The following is a 25,285-nucleotide window of genomic DNA, read 5'->3' as shown; positions in this document are numbered from 1 at the left end:
GGCAAGACGAGGCCTCTGCCCTCTTCACGCCACCCTCTTGTGCCTTGAACGATGCCAAGGGGACAAGTGATGGAGTGTCTCTGTCTCGGGCAGACTCCCCAGAAGAGGGTGTGGGCGGTCCTGCCGTCTGGATGGATGCTGGTCCCCTGGGATGCTGCTCGCCACGTCCACGCCTGACGGTCCCGGCCGAGTGGAGACGAGGGACAGGGCAGCCTGTGAAGGGAGGTGCGGGACGCACAGCGGCCAGAGCCAGATGGCCCGGGGCATTCTCGGCTTTCTTTTTTTAAAGCCTGGGGAGATCTGAGTGTGTGTCTGTGACAGGGCGCTGGCCGGGGAAGAGGGCGGAGGGCAGCAGGATGACCCGGGGGCCGGGCGGCTGCTGAGCAGGGGGCAGAGCAGACAGAGCTTGGGGCCGGAGCTGGAGCTCGGGATGCTGGGCCAGCTGGGATGCACTGACTTCCATGTCCTCTGAGAAGTGTGCGGTGACAAGGAGGGAGGCCCAGGTGACCCTGGGGAGGTGGGGGGTGGTGGTGGCAGCATCTGAGCCCCTCCCTTCCAGATGCCTCACTGGATGGCCAGGTGCACCCTGTGTCCCCCCAGGCCCCGCAGAGCGTCCTTGGGTTTTGTGGCCCCACCTGGCACCCCCGGAGAAAGGGCCTACCTCCTGCCCTTTGGTCCCAGCAGGTGTTGGGGAGGCAGGGGGTGGGCGGCTCTCACAGAGTCCCCCACCAGAGCAGCTTAGACAGCAGAAATGCATTGTCCCTCCCAGTCCCGGAGGCTGGAAGGCCCAGCTCCAGGGGTGGGCAGGGGGGTCCCTGCTGAGGCTGGGAGGGAGAGTCCGTTCTGGGTCCACCCCCCCTGCTGCTGGTGGTTTCCTGCCTTCTTTGAAGTTCCCTGGCTTGTAGACACCCCCGCCCCCGCTGGCCTCCGCCTCTGTGCGAGTCCGACTCAAGTTTCCCCTTTTCATAAGGATACAGTCACATCAGATGAGGGGCCTACCCTAATGACCTCACCTGCTAGGGCCCTGTCCCCAAATCGGGTCCCGTTCTGAGGTCCTGGGGGTCAGGGAGTCCCCCTAGGGATCTGGGGGGGACACAGTTTAACCCCCACCAGGAGGGATAGGGCTGCCGCTGGGCCTTTGGGGCTGGGGGTAGGCAGAGGGGGAGGGCAGCGCAGTCCAGAGGGCCCTGGGGTCTGGGGAACACAGGTGCCAGGTTCTGAGAGGAGATTAAACAGGTGGGCCAGGCAGGTCAGGCCAGGCCTGGGAGGCTGATCAAGGCAGAGCTGGCCTCGTGGGCCTGGGGGGAAGGGGGGCTGCACTTGGTTTCAAGCACCACTGTTTCCCTTTTGAGATTCTTAATAGTTTTTGACTCAGAGGCCCCGCATTTTCTCTTCGCCCCGGGCCCCTCGCATCAGGGCACCGGCCCAGCCTTCAGGCAGCAAACGGCACAGTAGGGCTGCAGTGCGTCAGGGGCGCCCGGGCTCCATCTGCCCTCACCCATCCTGGCAAGACCCCTACAGTTAACAGCCGTGATGTTGGGCCCAACCTCACTGCAGGCCAGAGGAAGGGGCCCCAATGGTGGGTTGACCCAGGGTCACAGCCACTGACAAGGTGCTGGAGTGGCCTGTGCCTCTGGGGATGCTGGGGCCCAGCCCCCACTCGGATGGATGCCCAGCCCCCGAATCCTTGTCCGAAGTTGGACAGCGAGTGACCACAGGAAACCACAGAGGGGACAGGAGAAGCCTCAGGCTGAGGGGTCCCCGGGGACCCTGTGGGTTCCCCGTGCAGCCCTGGGCCTGGCCTTGCTCAGGCCCTGCCCCATAACCCCTAGTGCGGGACCCCTTCCTGCGTTACAGCGTTTAAGTGCGGGCTCGTGGCCTCCCCATCGGCTTGTCCCTCGGGTGGGCCCCACCTCTGGCTGAGCACTCTGGGGGCCCTGTCACCGACCTGCCTCTCTCGGCCTTGGGGTCCTCTATGGGTCCTCCCCAGCTGGGTTTCTCAGGCCCACGGCTGCCCAGGGTGTGGCAAGATGGCCGGGCACTCCCTCCTTCCCTCCTCGGGGCCCGGGGCTCAGCCTAGCTTGCCAGGGAAGCCGCGAATGCCTCCAGGCCAATTCTGGGTCTGGCCCCCACAGCTACCCTCCACCCCTCACTGATTTCTGAGTCCCTGGTCTGGCGACTCCCAGCAGCCAAGGACCATGAAAGGTGGATGTGGCCTCAGTCCATCCCCTTGTCCTGCCAGTGCCTCCCGGGGGAGCCCCTGAGCCCCCTGCCTCCAGAGCCTGGTGGCACTGACCAGGTGTGGTCAGCTCCAAACTCCCTGAGTATGGGGGTGAAGGGGCCGTGGGAAGGGCAGCACAGAGAGTGGGGAGCCCAGCAGTTCAGGAAAGTAAAGGAGGTGCAGGAAGATGTGGGGTGTGCAGCAGGGGGCATTTCCTGCAGGGCCCCAGCTGTCAGCCGCCTCAAGAGCTCAGGCCGGTCAGCGGGCCTCGGAGCAGGGCCTTGAGGCTCGAGGCCCGTGGCTCAGAGGACAGGCGCACCCGTGCTCCGCTCTGCGAGCAGCCAGGAGGGTTCCACCTAGAGAGGCCAGGATGCTTCACCTGGAGGCCCGGGGTGCTCGCGGAGGGCCAGCCAAGAACAAAGAGACTTCGAGGCCAGGACTGCGGGGGATTCACGAGGAGCATGGGGGGGCTCCTGGGCAGGCGTGCGGACGCTGTCCCAGCCCCCACACCCACCGCCACCTTCCCAGGGCCCCTCTCTGTCACCCCTGCCCTTGCAACTTGCTTAACACTTCCTGATGGCTGGTTTTTTCTCTCCTCTTGCATCAACAGATTCAAAAACAACACCCCAACCCCAGCCCCAATATGTTTCAAACCTCAACCTGCAGCGGAAGGGGGAAGTGAAACCTGGCTGGGGGTGGGGGCTCTGGGGCCAGCCGTCTGAGGAAGCACCCAGAGCCACAGCACAGACGCACGGCCTGGAGCGGCCCAAGCCAGCCCCATGGCGGAGGCTCCCAGCGCCCCCAGCTCCGAGGAGCAGGAAGGGCTGCTGGCGGACAAAGATGCCGGGTAAGGGCGTGTTCGAGCGCGCACGGGTCTCTGCACTTACACGGGGGTGGGGGGCGGCGGTGCTTAACCTGGGGGTGGACAGTGCCATGGGGGCCTTGGGGCAGCACCGGGCGGCAGGGCGCTTTCCTGGGACCCCGTCTCACCCCTCGGCGCGTGGACGCCTCGCTAGCTGGGCTTCGGGGGGCGAGGTGGACACCTGATGCAGGGATTCAGACGCGGCCCAGACAGCCTGGGAGTAGAGGGGCCTGGGACGGGCGGGCCAGAGCTTGGAGGGCAGAAGGTGGGGGTGGGGGTGGGGGTGGCGGCGGGGAGGGGCCTGGGCCAGCACTGACCTAGAGGGGCTGTGTGGCCTCAAGGCCTGTGCGTGAGGCCAGGCTGAGCCCCCACCCCCGGGCTGCCCCCTGGCCTCGCGGTGATGGAGGAGGCCGAGGATGCTGGCTGGTGCCCGTTCTGAGGTTGGAGATGGGACATGAGGGGGACATGTGCAAAAAGATCCCCCGCACCACCACAGCCAGAGCCGGGCAGAGAGCCCGCGGAGCTGCTGGGTGCCAGCCCGCGTGGGGAGAAAGGGGCAGGGCTGTCGGGGGCAGGCCTCCGGGCTGAGCCGGGCTGTGGGGACTGACGGGTCCAGGGCACAGACACCGGCAGAAACGAGAGTCAGGGCTTCGGGGATGCTGGGCCTTCCAGGGGCAGACCCATGTTCTGACAGGCCAGGGAGGGACAGCCATTGGGCACGGAGGCCCCTGGCGCAGGAGGAGGACCGTGGGTGGGGGCTGCTGCCCTGTCGAGTGGAAGGGAAGGAGCAGGTGCCCCAGGCCAGAGGGTGAGGCGGCGAGACACCCAGAGCCACAAGCACGGAGACCAGGGCGTCGCCAGGGCCACGGTCACCGGCCCCAGAGCAGCTGCTGGGTGGGGCTGGGCGAGGCCCCCAGACCCAGGCCTCAGCAGCCCCAGGGCCGACTTGCCAAGTAGATTCTGATGCCTGCTCTTCTCCTGGAGGCTGGCGGCTGGACACCTGATCCTGTGACAATGCCTTTATTCATAATGAGGGAGATGAGCAAAATGTCTGCCATGAGTGTGTGCGCACGTGTGCCTGCATGAGGGAGGGGGAGGTCGCCTTCTCCTTGCACCGTCCTACAGGGGGCCTTAGTTCGGGGGCTTCGGGGACCACAGCACTGGGCCGAGGTGGGAGGCTGAGCAGCGTCTGGAAAGAGCGGTCAGGGAGAAGGTGCACGTGCCAGGCTGGGGCTGTGGGGGCCACACTGCCCCTCGAAGGTCTCTAGGGGACCCTGTCGCCAGGGGTGGGGCAGTGTCCTTCCACCCTGAGGCGACCGGCAAACAGCTGTGTCCCGCTCAGAAATGGCTCCTCGCGTCAGCGCTGTCCCCATGTTCCTCCGGCCCCCGCATGACCATAGAAGGGCACAGCTCGAGCAGCCTGGCCGCAGCACCCCCGCCTCCCTCCTTGGCCCCATCCTTGGCCCCCCCTCCCAGCTGTCCCTCAGCAGAGGAAAGGGAGGATAGCCGGGACCGGACGAGGCCTGGGCGGGCAGGAGGCGGGGCCGCACCTGTGCCGCAGGAGCTCCGGCGGGAGAACGGGCTGGCCGCCCCCTGCCCCTAGAGACTGGGATCCCCCCCAAGGTGGTGTCAGAATGAAACCGAGACCCAGCGTGAGGCAGGGTTCTCATTTCACAAGGTGACTAAGAGAACTGGGGATTTTCCTGTCCGGGGTGATGAGAAGTCCTGGCGCCCAGGCTAGGGATGTGTGGCCCGGGAAGCCCCCACACGGGAGCCCCCAGGAGGGCCAAGCCTGGGCAGGGTCTGCTGGGGCTGGGGCACTGCAGACAAGACCTGCCTCCAGGCCCCCCCCCGCCCCCCACTGCCTGCACCAGGACACCATTCCTCCTGCCCGGCCAGGTCAGGCCGCACCCCTCCAACTGGGCAATAGACTGCCTCCTCAGATGCTCCAGGACGGGGCCACCCTCCTCTCAGACTGTCCCAGGATGGGGACACCCCCACTCAGATGCCCCAGGACGGGGCCACCCCCCTCGGATGCCCCAGGATGGACCCCCCACTCAGAACCTCACTGGGGCCCAGGACTGGGTTGATGCCAGTAGCAAGCCCAGGCAGGGCGTTGGCCCCTCCTCTGTCTCACCTGTAGTCCAGGTCAAGGTGCTCTCTCCTTGCTCTGGCTGCTCAGCTGTGGGGTCCCACGGAGCTGGCCAGCACCTCGGGGCTTTAGCGTGGCTCTGCGGGGCCTCCCTGGTGAGGCTGAGGTATGGCCATGTACCCCGCCCTGTGGGGAGTGAGAGACCCGGGACCCTGAGGAAGACAGGCCTGGGGCCTCCTTACAGGTGCCTGGAGAGAGGGCTTTCGGTTTGACAAGTCCAAATCCTGGAACCCCGACCCCTTGGAGGCCCTGTGTGCACCCCAAACTTCCCCAGGGCCATGCTGTACTGGGTCCTCCTGTGTCCACATGGCAGAAGAGCTGACCCCTCCCTGCAGACAGGCCTCACCCCTGCCACAGCCCAGCCCACTCCCCAGCTTGGCAAGGTGCCCTTTCCTGGTGGTTTCCAGGCCTTTGTCCACCACGCTCTTTCTCCACGAAGCCACTGGACCCCACGTGTGGAACCGTTCACCACGGGGCAGCAAACTCCATGCCTCTGGGCAGCCACAGCAGGCCTGCCCCAGTCACGCCGCCCTCACTTCCCCTCCAAGGTCTGGCACTCCCAGCACTTCCCAGTTCCAACAGGTGCCAGATCATTGCTGGCTTTGCGTGGTTCCTTCCTAGCGCTACCAGGCGGTCCGGCCCCCTCTCCGGCTTTGCAATGCTCGTCCGGCTCACCTCCATGACCACGGCCCCAGGTTCCTGACGTCTGCCATTGCCTGTGGTTGGGGCCAGCTGGGAGCCCTGGTCTTGCCAGGAGCCCTGGTTCTGTTCTGGGAACCCTGGTTCTGTCCTGGGAACGCTTCTGTTCTGGGAACCCTGGTTCTGTCCCAGGAGCCCTGGCTCTGTTCCGGGAACCCTGGTTCTGTCCTGGGAACGCTTCTGTTCCGGGAACCCTGGTTCTCTCCTGGGAACCCTGGTTCTGTTCCGGGAACCCTGGTTCTGTTCTGGGAACCCTGGTTCTGTCCCAGGAGCCCTGGTTGTGTCCTAGGAGCCCTGGTTCCGTCCTGGGAGCCCTGGTCCTGCCAGGAGCCCTGGTTCTGTTCTGGGAACCCTGGTTCTGTCCTGGGAACCCTGGTTCTGTTCTGGGAACCCTGGTTCTCTCCTGGGAACCCTGGTTCTCTCCTGGGAGTCCTGGTTCTGTCCTGGGAACCCTGGTCCTGCCTGGGAGCCCTATTCTGACCTCCCCACGCCCGAGGCTTGCTGCGCTGCCTGGACGACCCTGATGGGGGCAGCAATTGGGTGAACAGTTGTCTCCCTACCTCCTAGGCTTCTGACCCCCACTGCCCTTTGGGCAAGTCCCAGCTCCTGGTCCCAGGTGATTCTGGAGTGCTGCCTCCTTCACTTCTCCCTGCGCCGACCTAAGAGGAGGCAGAGGGCAGACACCACCTTCACGGCCACCCTGGGCAGAGCCCCTTTCCGGACTATCTGTCCCTGCAGGCTCTTTTGGCCTTTACCTCTGGGCTCCGGGGTCTTCAAGAGAGAGGCCACAGGTGCCCTCTGAGCTACAGGTGGCCGCAGCTGCGGGAAAGGGTTGAGCTGGCCTGGAGGCCAGGAATACCCTGGACTTCATCTTCCTGTCCAGCTCATGGAGCCAGGGTGGGAGGGGGCCTGTGGCATCGGAGGGTCAGGACCCCACAGGTCAGATCCCCTCATGTGGCCAGACACGCCGGTGGCCCTTCCACCCACTTGCCCTCCCAGGGAGGCTGGATACCCCTTGGTAGAGCCAAGATGCTTGGCTCTGGAGCAGCAGGCAGCGCCAAAGGCCACTAAGGAGGGCGGGTGGGACCATGATCTGCCTTGGTGGCAAGCTGAAGGGTGGGTGAATTGGGGGTGGCACCCTGGGGCTCCTTCCCCAGCCCTGACCAGGGTCTGGACCAGAGGATGGCAGTCAGAGCTAGGTCAGGTCAGGCCTAGGGATGCCCAGATGGGCCTCCTTTCCTCCTCCCTCCAGGACAGGGGTCTCAGGAGCCTGGAAGTTTCCTGGGGAGGGGGAGGCTGAGCTCAGCCCAGATGATGGATGCCTCCTCCTGTTGCGGGGTTGGCGGAGGTCACTGGCTTCCTCCTGCTTTCCATCTGGGCCCTGTCACATTCCTTCCCTAGGTGGGGGACAGGGAGAGGACACCATACCATACTTGGGGACATTGCAGGCCCCCAGCCCTGCTGATTCAGGAAGCCGGAAATCCTCCCCTGCATCCTGGCCCCCTCCCCTGGTCCCCCATCTGCCTTCTCATAAAAACAACCCTGGAGCCACATGGGGGCAGTGCCAAGAGGGTCTCAGGAAGCAGAATGGGGCAGCCCCAGATGGGGTGGCACTGCGGACCCCACCGGCCTAACCCTGCCTCAGTTTCCCTGGGAGGGTGTCAGAGCAGCAGGTGAGCCCTCGGTCAGAAGATGAAAGTTCCAGCGCCTTGGCCGAGAGCTTGGGCTCTGCTCTCCTGGGGTCTGAGTTCCCAGTGCCCGGGGGGGGGGGCGGGGGAGAACGGGCACAGGGTCCCAGAGGTGTCTCCAGCACCTCTTTCTGGAACCAGTAAGCCTCGCCCCCTAAGGCCTTAGTTTCCCATGTGCCAACCTCCATAAAGCTCTTCAAACATTTCATGGCTAGTGAGGTACTTCACAGGGAGAAACCAAGGCTTAAAAGGACTGAGAGTGTTGTCAAGAGATATTGTCCGGAACCTGGAGGGACACCGGCTGGTCCTAGCCTGGAGGCATGGATGCTGCCTGACAGGGACCCTCTCTGGGGAGCCTGTGCCCCCTGCGGGCTCACGGTTGGGATGCTGGGGACCTGACAAGACCTCAGGGGACCCAGGGTGTCTGGGTTGCCCCTTGGAGGCGCTTGCTAACCCCGTGCAGCACTGCCGGATGGCTCTGCACCTGCAGGTTCCCGTCGGGGCGAGGGTGGTGCTTCCTGGGGCCCATCCAGAATAGGGCATAGCTAAGAATACATGACCAGAGACCTCCCCAAAGGCAAAAATGGGATGCGGCACTGTCAGAACAAGCTGATTCTTTCTAGAGGCATTTCTCCCAGGACCCAGCCTACCAAAGTCTTTCTAGGAGCTTCTAATACCTTCTTGGAGATTCGGGATCCAGGGCAACCAGCAAAGGGAGTTCTTAAACCTCTCCTAGTGGGTGGGAGTACACAGCCACAGGCCCCCAGCCCCGGCCCCGGCCCCACACCCACAAGGCTGGAGAGAGGGGCTGGGGGCCTGTATGGGGTATGGGGTGGCCAGGACATTAAGGAATTGAAGAAATCAGACCTCCTAACTCTGCTGGCCAGCACAGTCCTGTGGTGCCAGCCACAGGCAGATAAGGCAGGTGGGGAAGGCAAGAGGTGGGGAAGAAAGCCCCTTGCCCTTTCCTGGGGCCAGGCCAGTCCTGCCCAAATTCCATCTGCTAACTGCCTCTAGGCTGGGAAGTTGGGAGTTGGGGGGTGGGGAGAGACCACTATCTGGTCCTACCAGCTGGCAGGGAGGGGCTGTCTGGGAACCCAGAGCCCATCTATGATCCCCTACGGAGCGCCCACCTTCCCCGAGCAGGAGTGGGAGAGACTTGGGCCTTGGAGCCTGCAGCAGTGTGGATGTGCAGAAGGCAGCAGGGGTGTGGGGTGTGACAGTAGTGGGGGGTGGGAGGGGCAGGTTCTGCACCCATTCCCCCCCCCCCAGGAGCCTCAGCTTCCTCAGCTGCACACGGGCTGTGTGGGAGGATGGGGAAGGGTCACTGCCCTGCTCTGTGCCTGGCAGGAGGGATCTCAGATGCTGCTCCTTCACTGCTTCCCACAGGTGTCTGTACCCCTCCCTGAACGTAACCGGCTATTTTGATGGTTTTGCTTCTGAGGCAACCCAAAGCTATCTTCTTCTCCTCCTCCCCCAGCTACCTCCCCTCAAAAGAGAAATGGGACTCAGGACAGATGGATCTAGCCAGTTGATTCTGGAGGAACCTAGGAAGGAACCTTCAGTCTTCATCTTGGTCCCATCCCCAAACCAATCCCAGCTTCCTCACGACACCCACACACCCCACCTTGGCCCCTCTCCCTTCGCTGGGCTGACCCACATGAGACAGATAAGGGCTCAGGACATTTGGAGGCTGCCTTCTCTGTAAGTCAGAACATTTCTCTATCCAGGGTCACCCAGGAGCCATGGAGGTCACCCCTTTACCCCTTCTCCCCACCCTCACCTGGGACCCACTGCCTGTTGCACATTTCATTGGAATACCACTCTGTGAGTGCATGCGTGCATGCATGTGTGGGTGTATGTGTTGAGAATGTTTGAACAAGAGGACAGATTCCTACTTCTCCAGCCCCTATTTAGGTTCTGCTGTAATGCTCAGCCTACTGGGCCATGAGGGTCTTCTCTTTTATCTTCTTGAGCGACAAGCTTACAAACCATGAAGAAAGGAAAGACTAAAGACTTAAAAGGAAACTAAAAGACTTAATGATGGAGAAAAGTATGAATGAAAGAAAAGTGAATGAAGAAATGTAGGAAACAGGAACAGCCAGATGGATGGATGATGGATGGATGATGGATGGATGGATGGATGAGTGGATGGATGAGTGATGGATGGAGAGATAGATAAATGGGTGGATGGGTAGATGGGTGGATGAATGGATAGATGGATGATGAATAGATGGATGGATGTGTGGATGGATGGGTAGAGATGGATGAATGGGTGGGTGGGCCGATGGGTGGATGAATGGATAGATTATTGATGGATGGGTAGGTGTGTGGATGGATGGATGTGTGGTTGGATGGATGGTTGGAAAGATGGATGGATGATGGATGAATGGGTGGGTGTGTAGATGGATAGATGTGTGGATGGATGGGTGTGTGGATGGATGGTGGATGTATGGATGGATGAGTATGTATGTATGTATGGACTGGTGAATGGACACATGGAATGGAAGTATGGGCAGGTTGATGGGCTAATGAATGGAATGCTGACAGATAAATGATTGGATAGACTAATAGAAGGTTATCAAGACATATGGATAGATATGGATAATGGCTTGATTTTTAGATGGACAGATTGGGAAATATAGGAAGTGATAGATGAATGGAAAGATAGATAGTGCATGAATAGACATATGGTTGATGCTGGATAAACTATCAAAGAGATAGACTGATGAACCAAAGCGCCTAAGTAAGGAAATTTGCACTCACTGTTTTCTTTCTAGAACACTTTTTCCCACCAATGTATGTAGCCATCTCTAATCTTTCTCAAGTCTCTTTTCAAATAAGGAAAAGATCATTCCTTCCTCGGAGGTTTTCTTTGACTATAATATATAAAATATCAATTTCCTCCAAGACTCCATATCCTCCCACCCTGAATTTTATTTTCTATAGCATTTACCACCGTTTGATATATTACAGTATATACTTACTGTTTATTTTTGTTGTTGTTGCTCCAGCTAAAATGTCAGCCTTGTGAGAACATGGGCTTTGTTAATGCCAAATCCCCAGTACCTAAAAAGTGGATACAGTAAGTGTTTAATAAGTTTGTGGGAAAATATATGGATAGATGAACAAATAGCTGAGGATAAATGGAGTTATGAATAAATCAATGGTTGGTTGGATGAGACATGGATGACTGGATGTACGGATGAAAAGAGTAGCCTTTATGGAATGTTTACCAGGTTGCAGCAACTATTTTAAGTTTTAACTCACTTGGATGGCTTAATGGGCAAAGTAATGGGCAAATACGTATATGGAGATATAAACATGTACTTACTTATGTACATATGCATGGCTTACTAGATGGGAATATGGGTGAACATATTGGACAGATATATACATGAATGGGTGTATAAATGAAATTGATCAATAGTAAAATGTTTGGAGAGATGAATGAAAGTAAGAAGAGAAAATATTTGGAGAGATCAAAGGATGTATTAAAGAATGAACAGACAGCTCACCAGTTGGGTAGCTGGTCAAATAGATATTCAAACTGATGGTTGAGGATATACATAATAGTAATTAACATATATTGAGTGGCTATTACATTCCAAGTGGATGGATGGCTAGCTGAGTATTTCTTTGAAGTGTTTTATATGTATTATGACATTTAGATAAATGGTTGGATGGGTGGGTGTTGGGGGCAGAGGGATGAATGGAGGGATGGATGAGTGTGTGGATGGATAGATGAATGGATGCTTGCTCAATAAAGAAATGTAAAGAGAGATGAATAGACACAGATATATATATATATATATAGATAAATGCTTGAATGGATCAATGGAAGGATATATTGTGTTTATACGGATAATTGAATGGATAGATATCCTTAGAAGTTGATGGATTGATAATGATGCATGGAAAGACAGAAAACTATATAAAGACGATGGATGGATGAATGGATGGATGGATGGATGGGTGGATGGGTGGAAGGGTGGGTGGATGGATGGGTGAATGGATGGGTGGATGGATGGATAGATGGATGGATGGATGGATGATGGATGGGTGGGTGGATGGATGGGTGGGCGGATGGGTGGATGAATGGATAGATGGAGGATAGATGGATGATGGATGGATGGGTGGTTAATGGGTGGATGGATGGGTGAATATTTGGATGGGTGAATGGGTAGATGGATGGATGGTGGGTGGACAGATGGATGGATGAGTGGATAGATGGGTGGATAGATGGATGGGTGGATGGGTGAATGGGTGGAAGTTTGGATGTATGGGTGAATGGGTGGATGGGTGGATGTATAGATGGATGATCGAGGGATGATGGATGGATGGGTGGTTATTGGGTGGCTGGATGGATGGGTGAATGGGTGGATGGATGGATATGGATGGATGGATGGATGGATGGATGGATGGATGGATGGATGAATGATGAATGGGTGAATGGATGGATAGATGGGCTGATAGATGGGTGGAGGGATAGATGAATGGATGATAGATGGTTGATGGATGGATGGGTGGTTAATGGGTGGATGGATGGATGAATGGACGGATGTGGATGGATGATGGATAGGTGAAGGATAGATGATAGGTCAAGGATAGATGATGAATCATTGAATGAATGGATGGATGGATGGATGGTTGGATAGATGATAGATGGGTGATGGATGGATGGGTCATTGATGGGTGGGTGGATGGACGTGTGAATGGGTGGATGGGTGGATGTGGATGGATGGATGAATGGATGGTTCAATAGATGATGAATGGGTGAATGGATGGATGGATCAGTGGATAGATGGGTGGATGGATGGATGAATGGATGATGGTTGATGGATGGATGGGTGGTTAATGGGTGGATGGGTGGCTAATTGGTGGGTGGATGGATGGGTGAATGGGTGGATAGATGGGTGGATGGATGATGGATGGATGGGTGGTTAATGGGTAGATAGATGGTTGGATGGATGATGGATGGATGATGGATGGATGGGTGGTTAATGGGTGGATGGATGGATGTGGATGGATGGAGAGATAATGAATGGGTGAATGGATGGATGGTGGGTGGACAGATGGATGGATGGATGGACAGGTGGATGAGAGATGGATGATGGATGGATGGGTGAGTGAACGGATGGATGGATGGATACATGGTGGATGTGTGAATGAGTGAATGGATGGATGGATGGATGATAGATGGATGATGGATGGATGGGTGATTAATGGGTGGATGGACGGGTAGGTAGGTGGATGGATGGGTAGATGGATGGATGAATGGGTGGATGATAGATGGAAAATGGATGGGTGGATGGATGGGTGATCAATGGTAGAATGGATGAATGACAGATGAGTGGTGGATGGTTGAATGGATAAATGCATGGACAAATAACAGTAGAGTTGATGTCAAATACTCTGCCCTATCGTTCCTATTAGGACATGCCCTAGTAACTATGGATGTTGGCCACTGCATTAAAGATCTATTCTTGCCACCTCCCATCCATCAGCATTTCTGATAGATAATCAAGTAATCGTATTTTAAGTTCTTAGTGACAAAGAACTCCTGCCATTCCAAGGCAGCCTTCTCCCCATGGGAGTATTTTTCCTTCTTTTGAACCAAAATATGTCTTGGCACATTTCCTTCCTGGCTCTCTGTGACTGGGATTCCAGAACCAAGAGCAGAAGGCAAGGGGGAGATGTGTAGGTTGAGGTGGAAATGAGGCACAGGCTCACGTCCCCTGGGCAATCTGGATCAACCCGAGGACCAACCCTGCTCCCCTTTCCCTCCTTCATGTTCCTCTAGAATCTTGAGGCATCTGCAGCTCTGGCTGGATGCTGGGGATGGATGGTGGGCACAGCTGCTTCTGGGGCACACCCCACATTCTCTGGCTCCCCCGGCATTGTGGGAGGGGAGAGCTGTGAGCTCCCTTCCAGGGCTGGCCACAGGACCCAGCCTGGTGTTGGTGGTGGTGGGGGGGGGACAAATCAGAGCCAGACTTTATGACACCCGCGAGGTCTGCACCTGCCAGCCACCACCTGAGTCACCGCAGACCAGAACAATGGGCTGTGTGGCTGCCACTCTGACACACAGGGCCTTCACAGTAACTTGCTCACATGTGCACCCCTCGCCGGTCTGATCTTAGCCGCACCCTTGTGCAGACTCGCATCCCCCAGGTGCTCTCGGCCCTGGCCCCCTGGCCCAGCCCGAGGCCAGGCTAGCTGGAGAAGTGAGAGGGACTGTTCCTCGGCACTGCGAGAACGGAGGGCAGCAGGGGCAGGCAGGCAGTACACTGGCTCGTGGTTCTGGCTCTGCTGGCCCCAGCTCTGCAATCTCGGATACCAGTCTGAGCCTCGGTTTCCCCATGTGGGCCCTGGGTGCAGTGGCCGTGAGGCTTGGCGAGCCAGGCAAGCTGCTAGATGTGACCGCTGGGCACTGAGCTGGGCTCGGTGACGCCCCGCGGACATCAGTCCAGTACCCGCCTTGTCCGGTCACTCGCCCGCGAGCGTTCTCAAGTGAGTCACGGCGACTAAGCCCAACCAGAGGAACAGTGGGCTGGGCTGCACCTCCCCAGGCCTTGGCCAGAGCACGGGGGGCAGGGGGCCCGCCGGCCAGGGCACCGCTCTGACCTTGTGCCCACCGGCCACCCTGGGAGCGTGCTCTCTGCTACCAAGCGGGGCGGGCCGTGTTTGTCTCTGCCTCGGGGTCTCCCTGCTCTGACCTTCCAGGGCATGCGGTGGGTGCTGGGGAGGGCAGTAGCCTCCCCATTTGGGGAGCAGAGAGGATTCCCCCTCGAGGTGATAAGTGGAGCAGAGAGCTGGGCATAAACAAGGGGAAAACTGGAGAACCAGGAGGGAGGGGAGGGAGGGAGGGGGAGGGAGGGAGGGGAGAGAGGGAGAAGAGGAAGGGAGGGGAGAGGAAGGGAGGGGGAGGGAGGGGGAGGGAGGGGAACAGAGATAGGGGCAGAGAGAGACACAGAGGGAGAGGAGAGGAGACAGGGTCTGAGTGTGGGAGCAGGGAGGGCTGGGGGCTGGCGGGGAAGGAGCAGAGGGCCCAGGCCGGGAGGGGGCAGGGCAGGGGAGAGGGGCAGGGCAGGGGGGCTTGACCCAAGAGATGAGCACAAGAGGAGGGCCAGAGGGTTGGCCAGGCCAGGCCCAGGGCGAGGGGAGAGGCACGGAGGGATGGAGAGGCAGTTGGGGGGGCTGGTTGCCCCACGAGTGGTGAGGATGAGCTGGAGGAGAGCAGAGTGTGGCTGGAGTGGCCGCCAAGGTGGCCGAGGGGAGACCATGCCCATCCCAGGCCGCTGAGGTCCTGCTGAGCCCCAGGGCTGCTGGGCTGGAGGGTTTTCTCTCTGACATTTTTACTAGTCTCGGAAGGAGGGGGAGGGGGAGGAGGCCGAGGGGGGAGAAGGGGGCTGGGGGGAACAAAAGGGAAGCAGCTGCTTAACGTCCTGAAGGAGAGACCCACAGAGTCCGTGAGGCCGCACAGACAGGGACAGACAGACGGGCACCCAGACGCCTGGGGGCAGCTAGCGGGGAGCTGGTCCAGGAGACCCCCAGGGCCAGAGGGCCCAGGGCGGACAGACACAGGCCACAGACAAGGAGACAGGGCGAGCAGACAGGGACGGGGTGTCAGGGCCAGAGAGCCCAGACGGCCAGCCAGACAGCGAGACAGCTCGGATTGAGGGACAGGGACAAGGGAGGGAAGGAGGGGACGGGAGAAAGAAAGGAGAGAGGAGGGGGGGCGAGGGATCCAAGTGGCAGGAGGAGGAGCGGGGGAGGGCAGCAGACAGAGGCCGGCGGCCTTTGAAGAAGGAGCAGCAGCGTCCCCAGGGCTGGGGTCAGGCCAGGTCGCCGGCCCGCGGGGCGGCCGCCAGCAGCATGAGCAGCTCGTCCCTCCTGAGGAGGACTTCCAGCAAACGGGGCCTGGACAAGCTGGTGAGGTAGGTGCCCCCCGGCCCAGGCTGGGGCAGGGTGGGCATGGCTGGGCAGCTGGGCTAGGAGCCCGGGCACCCAGGGCGGGGTGAGGGCTGCGCACGTGCACCGGGTGTGTGCACACGGCTGCTTCCTCCTCTCGGCCGCGGCTGTGCGGGCTCTTCCTCACCTGCACGCCCGCTTGGCCTTGGCAGGACCGCGCTCTTTCCAGACACCTTCCCCCAGCCCTGGGGCCTCTGGCCCGGCCTGCTGCTCCCAGTGCGAAAAGGGTATCCTCGGTGCGCTTCCAAGGCCTCGCCTGTGCTCCCGCTGGCCCCTGGGGACCACCCTGTCACCCTTGCTTTACAGATGATGAAGCTGGAATGTGCGACCACACTCACCAACCCCCCCTAGCGCACCAGCCCTGCGTGGGAGGTGCCACAGGGCCTTGGTGAGTGCCTGGGCCTCAGTTTCCTCCTTTGTAAAGTAGTGGCACGGTGTCACCGACCTCAAAGAGGAGGAGAGAGAGAGCAGAACCAAAGGGCCGGAGGTGGACCCAGAGCCAGCACTCCATACCGCGGGCTGCTCGTCACTTTACTCTGAGCCGCCTGCAATGCCCTTCCTCCTCCTCTACCCTTCCAGGCATCTAAGGATAAGCTGAAATGCTGCCTCCTCCATGCAGCCTGCTTTGGCTTCTCCTTCGGTGGTGTGGAGTGTGCTGGGCAGACCGCAAACTCCTGGAGGGAGGGACAGGCATCTCAGCGCCCTAGCTCCACCCGCGCCTTGACTCTAGGAGAGAGGAGACGTGGTGTATAGGTTGGGCCCTCAGACACTGACTGATGGCTCTCTCCCGTCCCACCCAGATGTGGCCCAGGGGCCACCGCTCAGGGTCAGGACCAGCAACGGGGTTTGAGGGGGTCCCTGCTGGCCGTGGCCCCCCGCAGCCCCTCCCCGTGCACTCATAAGGTAGACCCCGTTCCTGGGCGTCACACCAGCTCTTTCCTGGCTCTGCCAGGCCTGCCTGGTGCTGCTGACCAGGGCATCCCTGGGCAGCACTCCTCCTCCCTGCTCAGCCGGGATGTGTCTCCCTCCAGAAAGCTCTGTGGCTCGAGCACTAACGGATGCCCAGAGTCAATCCCTGAGGCTCACCCGCGCTGCTTAACAAATGGGGAAACTGAGGCCCAAGAGGGCAATCATACGCTCCCCTGGAGAATGACAGGAAGGGTCCCAGGTGGGCTGGACTCACATCCCTCATCACAGGAGGACCCAGGTCAGAAACATCGGTCAACAGTGGCCTTGACTCTGCTCTCCAAGCCCGCATTAGGCCGCTGCCCTGGGTGAGCAGAGGGCACAGCGGAGGCTCCGACTGGGCATCGAACCTGCCCCTCCAGCTCCCGCTGAGCTGAGGGTGGGGGGCAGGCCGGGAGCGAGCCCCGAGCCCCTGGGGGACCTGCAGAGGCCAGTGGGCCAGGGACAGGAGGACGCGTCCCTTTGACCTCCACCGCTGTCCTGCCGCGGGGGGCTGGGTGGGGAGCAGGGAGAGTCTGTCCAAGAGAGCAGCACCAGGGGGTCCGTATCCAGCTTCAGCAAGCAAATTGCACGGCTCACATGGAGACGCTCGCAGGTGTGTGGCCGGCACAGGCCCCAGAGCCAGCCGTGGGCCAGGCGCCCCGCACCCGCCCATGGACTCTAGGGGCCCGGCAGCTGGTGGCATTCCCGCCACCCTCACCGACACTAGCACCTGTCTCACCTCTCACAGGCTTCCCTTTCTGAAGCCCGGGCAGACGGCCCCTTGTCCCTGTTGGAGAGACAGAGAACCAGGCTCAGAGAAGCTAGTGACTTGCCCTGGGTCACCCTGGGAGGGGGGAGCCTGGCAGCTGCAGCCACCGCATCACCCTCATCCTTCGCCAGGGACGCCTGGGTGCGGGGTGGGGCCCTCTCTGTGACAAGCTTGGTGGAGGCATGCAGGAAGCCAGCAGGGCTGGGTGTGAAGTGAATCCAGTTTAAGTAGATTAAAAATGGGCCCAGGAGGGGGGACTTGTCCCCGTGCCCACCCATACCCGTGTCTCAGCTCGGCTCCGTCCCCATGGCCGCCATGAGGGTCCTCGCCAGCGGTCACGGCCTGGGAGGCTTCAGGTGGCATTACTGGCCGCGCGGACTCCTGCTGTCATGCCCCCAGGCCAGGCTCAGTCCCTCCCCAGGTGGTTGTCTCCATTGTCCCTGGTGACCTAAAGCTGGGCCGGGCAACCCTGGGCCAGGCCAGTGCCAGGGGTGAGCGGGGCACAGCACCCCATTCCACAGGCCCCCTGGGTTCTCCCTGCCTGCCTGGTCTCATGGTCTCTGGGGGCCTGGCTTTGTGAAGCGGGGGCTCGGCTGGCACAGAACAAAGGCCCTGGCTGGGTCACCCTGCTGGTGTCTCTCCTGGCATTCGGGCTCCCGATCCCGCCGGGGAGGCTCTGGGAGCTGGCGGAGCCCTGAGGCAAGCTCCTCTCCCCCTGCGCTGGGCACACGTCCACCATAGGCACGCCGGCAAGCTTCGTGCCCGGCTTCCCACCCTGGGCAGCCAGGTCTGCGAGGCCTCCGGGGACCCCGGTGTGGCCAGCAGGGCCAGGGATGGGCCGGCCCAAGGAGGCAGGGGGGAAGCCAGGCCTCTAAACCAGTGTCCAAAGGGGTGTGGCCACCTCGGGCCCACCCAGGGCCCAGATGGGAGGGGGCTGGCCCTGGCCCTGGCACAGCCTGGCTGTCTGGTGGGTGGTGCTGCCCTGGGAGCAGGCGGCCTGCCGGCCAGAGCTGCCCCAGGAGCCCAGCGAGCTGGCACGGCGGAGGTGCAAGAACTGAGTGGCCCAGCTCCCTGGGCAGGGCGTCAGGGCCGGAGCCCAGAACACCGAGGTTCAGGCCCGGGTCCCATCCCGTGAACTAGAGCAGGACAGAGAGGCGAGCAAGCAGCAGCTCGGGTGCACTGGGCACCTGGGGGCTCGCCCCCCACGCCCCTGCCGGAGCCTCGAGAGGGCACACCGCGGCCCCTGGGCCCTGAGGGGTGGCTAGAGTGGGCAGGGCTCCCAGGAACACCTCGTCGAGCTCGGAGTGGCTCAGCACAGGTTGGTGGCCCAGGGCCAACTCACACAGGTGTCCAGGGGCAGGTGGGAGCTGGGGGTGGGGGAAGCCCTCGGAGGCCCCTAGGGGTAGTGAGAGTGTGGGATCAGACTGCTGGCTGCCCCGGAAAGCGAGAACATGGCTAGGAGAGGTGCTGGGAAGGGAGAGGTCCCGAGGTGGGCTTGAGGTGAGGCCGGGGTCCAGGGGTCGTGTGCCCAGTGGGCTGTGAGGCTCTCCCAAAATGTGTCCTACCAGGTATGGGGGGAGGCAGAGATGAAAAGAGAGAAAGGAAGTGAGTGAAAGTGAAGGAGGATAACGAGGAGGGGGCAAGGTGCGGGAGGTCTCCATGAAGACAGAAAGAGGGCATGCAGGGATGGAGAAGGGGTGGGGACGGGGACAGGGACAGGATTGGGACAGGATGGGGTCAGGAAAAGGATGGGGACAGGGCAGGGACAGGATAGGATGGAATGGGGATAGAGCAGGGGCAGGACAGGGACAGGTCAGGATGGGGTGGGGATGGGACCAGGATGGGGACAGGGAAAGGACAGGACAGGATAGGATGGGGATAGGACAGAGACAGGATGGGGACAGGGCAGGATGGGATGGGGATAGGACAGGGACAGGATAGGGACAGGACAGGATGGGGACAAGGGCAGGATGGAGACAGGACAGGGCAGGATGGGATGGGGATAGGACAGAGATGAGGACAGGGACAGGATGGAGACAGGGCAGGATGCCATTGGGATGGGACAGGGATGGGGACAGGGAAGGGACAGGGACAGGATGGGGACAGGGCAGGAACAGGACAGGATGGGATTGGGGTAGGACAGGGACAGTGATGGGGACAAAATGGGTATAGGATAGACAGGGTGGGTATAGGATAGGGACAGGACAAGACAGGAGGGGACAGGACAGGGATAAGACAGGAATAGGACAGGACAGGGATGGGAATTGGACAGAAACAGGACAAGACAGGGATGGGGACTGGGCAGGGACAGAACAAGATGGGATGGGTCAGGGACAGGATAGGACAGATGGACAGTACAGGATAGGGACGGCGACTGGACAGAGACAGGATGGGGACAGGGACAAGGATAGAACGGGGATAGGACAGGGCCAGGACAGGGATAGGGACTGGACAGAGATGACACAAGACAGGACAGGATGGGGACAGGAGGGGGACAGGGACAAGAATAGGATGGGGATGGAATGAGACAAGAAACAGGACAGGGATGGGATGAAGGCAGGGACAAGATGGGACAGAGACAGGACAGGATGGGACAAGGGAATGGGATGGGACAGGATGGTGGCCAAGAGGAGGGAGAGGTCGAGTGAAAACAACAAAGAGAAGGGATGGATGCGACAGGGCACGGGGATGCTCCAGAGTGATTGGGTGCCACGGAGGCTCCTTAGTCCCTCCCACGCTGTCCCTCCCACGCTGTCCCCTCCCACGCTGTCCATCCCATGTTATCCCCTCCCACACTGTCCATCCCATGTTGTCCCCTCCCACGCTGTCCCCTCCCACGCTGTCCCCTCCCACGCTGTCCATCCCACACTGTGTGTTCCATGCTGTCCCCTCCCATGTGTTTCCTCCCACATGTCCCCTCCCATGCTGTCCATCCCACACTGTCAATCCTATGCTGTGCCCTCCCACACCATCCTCTCCCACGCTGTCCACCCACACCGCCTGTCCTACGTTGTTCCCAGCAGCGGAGGGAAGTAGGCCCCGAGGGCCAGGTGGTGTGGGTGCTGAGTGTGGGAGGTGAGGCGGCCCCGTCTATGGCCCACCCCTGGCTCACCAGGGAGGTGGGAGGAGGCTGCAGAGGACTGGCAAGAAAGGAGGGAGGGAAGGCCAGTGAGGCCAAGAGAGGGCAGAGAGGAGGAGAGAAACCCCCATAGGGAAGAAGGATGGGTAAGGGGACTGAGGATGGGATGCCTATGTCTAGACTGGGGTGCCCTCATGCGGCCCAGGCTCTCCCGCCCCTGACCCTCCTGCTGTCCTGCACTGGCCTGCAGGAGCTGTGGGGCGGGACCCCCGGCATGCCTTCCGTGGGGGCTGGAGGGAGGCCCAGGTCGGACGCCTCACCGCTAAGTTCAGCTTCCTCTCCCGTAACAGGGTGACGAGCCACATGCTGGCTGTGGAGGGGTCACTTAGTCCCCAGCTCCCCGCAGCGCCCTTGGGGACAGAGACTGGGGCAGGTCCCACCCGACCCCAGCTGGCAGACCATCCCAAGGCTGGCCCAGCGAACCCATTTGTGTGCGTAAGGACGCTGAGGCTCAGGGAGATTCGAGGCCTGGCGGGCGGGCAGCGGGAGTCTGCAGAATTAGAGGACGCACGGCCAGGGCGTGGCACGGCCCCACCTCCTTCTCTTCTGCCAAGCCCCCTGCGCACCCCTGGGGTCTGCACAGAGGGGCTGGGGATCGAGGAGCACCTCAGAGAGGGGCCGGCGGGGGGCAAGCAGGGCACCCAGGGCTCCGGCGGCAGAGACAGGGTGGCGGCGTGAGGCAGAGGGTCAAGATGCTCCATGCACGTGGGGGCCTGGGACTGTCCAGGAGGGCGGAGCTGGGAGCCGCACACAGGGGTTGGACGCCAGGCTGCGGCTCCCGGCCACGTGGGCAGCCAGGTTTGGAGACCCCGAGATCGGCCCAAGGAGGAGAGCTGTGCGCAGGACCCCTGGGCTGTGGGGAAAACCTCCCCTCCCCCCACCTCTGGGCAGGACGAGAGGGGAGATGGATGGCAGAGGCTGCAGCCGGTGCCAGCCGCCAGTCGCCAGTCGCGTGTCACGGAATGTGCCGAAGCCCGGCCCCGTGAGCGTGGCGAGAGCCTGCCAGGCAGCCCCAGCCCGACTTGGGAGTGACGGGTTCCCCTGGAGGGCCGTCCGGAGCCAAGAGGAGCCTGGGCCGGGCCCGGAGGTGAGGCGGGGCTGCCAGGCAGCCGGGGCACCCCGTGGTCAGTCCCTCCTGCCGTCCCGGAGGTGGGCCCGAGGGCTGCGCAGGCGTGGCTGTGGGCGGGGTGGCTGGGCAGTCTCCTGGGTGGAGGCGACACTTGGCCCAGACCCCTGCAGCACTGTGGTCAGGGACTCAGAGACGGGATCGCACAGTGAGCACGGCGAGCAGGGCAGAGGAGGGAACACAGCAAGCGCAGGGCTGGGGCAGGTCACAGACAGGCGAACCTGGAGAGGGTGGGGACTTGACCTCTAACCCCAGGCCCAGAAGTGCCCGGGCAAGGAGGCTTACCAGGGAGCACATCACAGGAGGTAGGTCTCCCAGAAACAGGGAGGGGATGGGCCCTCCAGCAGGACTTCAAACTTGGTTCTGGATCCCACTCTGGGGCAGAAGTGGACGGTCCCCGACCCAGCCTCTGTGCACCAGGGGAGGCCTGGGAGAGAGGGGCCTTAGGGCCCAAAGCTCTTCATGCGCCCACGGGTCGGGGCTCTGTGGATCCAGGCTGTAAAGGGGACGCCTGAACAGGCAAAGCCCCACTAGGAAGGTTTTGAGGGCACAGACGCCCTCTCCCTCAGGCTGGAGCCGTCTGCCAGCAAGGGGGCTCCTGGACAGCAGGGACTTGCTGCATGGCACTCTCTCCGTCGGGCCTCTTGAGCAGACGATGAGGGTCCGCCCGTCCGGCCTGGACGCCCTCGGGGCCAGTGGTGTGATGGGCAGGCCTGGGCTGGGGTTGCCCTGACCGACCTTCGGAGGCCGGTCCCCCCAGAGCCTTCGTGGGTCCGGGAAGCCAGGACGCCACAGGTCTGGGGCGACGGTTGTGGCAGGAACTGGGGGCCGGGCACTGCACAGGGGCTACCAAGGGAGGGACCCATCCGGCCCGAAGCCCTACGGCATGGGCAGCTCACATCCACGTGGACGGCGGGCGGGCCACGCCAGAGACCAGCAGAGCAGCTCAGCGGGGCGTGGGGCAGGTTTGGAAGGCAGGATTCCCCAGGGACTGACGCCCTCCACACCACTCTCTCCCTGAGGGGCGCGTGCGTGAGATGTGCCGGGACCATGGGTCACCCGGGAGGGAACGATGGGGGAGAGAGGACAGTGCCCCATCCTCTCTGACGGGCGTCTGCCCACCACGTCTCGGGTCCTTCCAGGCTGGGTACGAGCACAGGCGCCCCTCCCCTGAGGGACTTCCTGCAGGCTCCCTCCTACCCCCCAGCTTTGAATAGGGGCCCTCTCCTGGGGTCCCTGAGCCTCACCTCAAGGACAGCACGGGCTTTCCTGGCAGCCCCTGAGGTCCCTAAGTTCAGGACCTCGCTGTGGGCCCCTAGCTCCAGGTTGGACGGCTAGCCGGCTGGAGCGGAGGGGAGGAGCCTGGGCCTGAGGGGAGGGTGGAGTTAGGGGACAGGCCAGCCCCGCCTGTGAGCAGAGGGCTGGGACACACACCTGGGCCCGCCAGGAGGTCGTGGAGCAGGTAGCAGATGTGGGGGTGTCGTCGAGGGGGATGGGGAGCGGGAGCCCAGCTCAGGGAGGGAGGCTGGGGACAGTGGCAGCTGTGGCTGTGGTCTCCTGCCTCCCCCTTCCCAGGGGGAGACCTCCCTACCTCCCTCTTCAGCTGTAAACTGGGGGTACTGAATGGGGTGAGAACCAGGTGGCATTTTGACCAGTGGGGGGGCCATCTCGGGCTAAGCAGGGCCTGGTGCCAGTGCCCCTGAGCGGTCCCTGGCGACCTGAGGCCGGAGGCAGGGGCTACCCTCGCCAGTCTGCCCCTGGGGCCGGCCAGCAAAGAGGGGCAGAAGGGGGACTCCTTGGCTTTGGGGGCTGTGTGGGGCAGCTAGGGGGTTCTCCCCAACAAGAGGGGCCCGAGGGCTGCCGCACTGTGAAGACGAGGTGGGCTGGACAAAGAGGCTGGGCGAGGGCCCTACAGAGATGACACTGTGGTGAAGGAGGTGCTGGCCGCAGCTGGGGGGGACCGCGGCTGGGGGGGGCAGCCCGGGCAGCAGGTGGTCCTGGCTGGGGGCTCAGGGCTCACGTGCATGGAAAGGTGCCAGTAGACAGGCTGCTTTGGCCTTTCCCACCCAAGTCAGGGCTCAGAGGGTCCAGAGCCCCTGCCCAGGCCACGCGGCCTGTTCTCCTGCCGGGGGCTGGGAAGGAGCTAGAGTCGTGGGTGGGCCACTCTAGCATGGCCTGGCCTGGGGCACGCGGCTCCTAGAACACAAGGCAGGACTGGCCTCTGTCCAGCCAGCCGTGGGCTCCCCGAGGCTGCAGCTGCGCCCCATCTCCCCCAGCCCCAGCCCGGGGGTGCTGGCCCCTTGGGGCCTCACCCCCCCACATACACCTCAGGGCCGCCTATGCCCCCAGCCTGTGCCTTTTGGGGAGCCAGCCTCTCTTTGGTAGTGGGGAAGCCAGCTTTGCAGGCAGATGTCCCCTCCTCTGGGGAGGCTTCTCAGATGAGACCGGCCCACCAGGGCCAGGAGGGAGGGGGTGTAGGGTGCAGGCCAGGCCTGCCCCGTGGTGCTTCAGCTTCCTCTTGGGGGCCCGGGTCGGCCAAGAGCACCAGCCAGGAGGAAGCAGGAGCTGCGGGGTCTTGGTGTGCACCCTGCTGAGTGAGGTCTGTGCCCCTTTTCACAGCTGGGGAGCTGAGGCTGGGCCGGGGTCTCACCCCGGGAAGGGGGTCAGAGAGACCAAAGCCACAGCCCTGCCCTGGCCCCAGCCCCAGCCCCAGCCCTTCCTCCTGGGTTGACCTCCTGTGGTTCCCTCCACTCAGAACCCCATCCTCCTCGCCCCAGGGAGAGCAACACGTTCCTCCACCTCACGTCCCCTCCAACTGCCTTCCACTGAGCTCCTCCCTGCTCAGAACCTTCCAGAGCCCCCAGGGTCCCCAGCTGCTCTGCCCTGGGTCTTCCAGAGACCTAACACCACTGCCAGGCCCCTGGGCACTGCCCCATTTGTGCTGCCTCTTCTGGGAGGGACCACAAAGGGGACGGTCAGGAAGGGCCCACCCCAGCGCTCAGCAGGGACACTGAGGCCCCGGGGCTGCGTGAAGGCCCAGGCTGTCCCCGCCCCCCCTGCAGCTCTAGCCCCTATGAGGCGCCCAGCATGGAGGAGGAGGGAGGGAGACAGGAAGGGGGCCTAGGGTCTTGGCACTTCAGGCCTTTCCTTGCGCCTCCGGCCGCTCTCTGCTCCTTGTCACCCCGGAACCCCAGTGTCCCACTACTGCCCCTCAGCTCCCTTAGGGGCAACTCATCCCCAGGGCTCCACCAGGTTGGCCTGGGTCCCTCCTCACTGGCAGTCCCTCCTGACCATCTCCCCGGGAGTCCCCATGCACCCCACACTCTGCTCGCCCAAGCTCAACTTGGGGCCCCCCCAGCCCACCCACCCGTGGGTGCCCCCTTTCCTTCTGGGCTGCAGGGAATCCTGGAGGCTGCTGTCCCTTTGCCCATGCCACCTCCCTGGCCAGTAGCTCCCCCTCCCAGTCCTCTTGTGCCCCACAGGGGCTCAGAGACCCTCCTGTCCGCCTCCCCACAGCTGCCCTTTCCTGGCCAAGGCTGCACTGAGCGCACTGGCCTTCTTGGCTCTCCTCTTGCTGTACGCTCTCCCTGGCGCATGAACCCCAGCTCATCTTCCAGACCCGAGTTCGCCTCCTGGGCTCCCCGGGGCAGTGGGGTTGGGCTTGCCCAAGGGGGTGTCTACCTGGCCCACTGACTGGCTGTGCCTTT

The 25,285-nt window shown here is 61.7% G+C and overlaps 1 protein-coding gene across 8 annotated transcripts in view; it reads left to right on the top strand.

Annotated features, from left to right (window-relative positions):
* The first annotated feature begins 2,963 nt into the window (after positions 1–2,963).
* LSP1 (lymphocyte specific protein 1) overlaps positions 2,964–25,285 on the top strand; it is a 39,517-nt gene continuing 17,195 nt past the window's right edge. For 2 of the 8 annotated variants that reach the window (XM_048216534.2, XM_026482906.4), the window contains exon 1: positions 2,965–3,068. In XM_048216534.2, the coding sequence (XP_048072491.2) occupies positions 3,001–3,068 (68 nt within the window). In that variant the 5' untranslated portion in view covers positions 2,965–3,000. Of the gene's footprint in view, positions 3,069–15,154; positions 15,563–25,285 lie in introns of those variants that run through there. The other 6 variants (XM_026482908.4, XM_044378354.3, XM_044378355.3 and 3 more) reach the window with 6 other exon arrangements.

This window comes from Ursus arctos, unplaced genomic scaffold, assembly GCF_023065955.2.
Source record: "Ursus arctos isolate Adak ecotype North America unplaced genomic scaffold, UrsArc2.0 scaffold_23, whole genome shotgun sequence".
Classification (NCBI taxonomy): domain Eukaryota; kingdom Metazoa; phylum Chordata; class Mammalia; order Carnivora; family Ursidae; genus Ursus; species Ursus arctos.
Note: the sequence above shows the minus strand (reverse complement) of the source record. Positions and strands in the feature narration are given on the sequence as shown.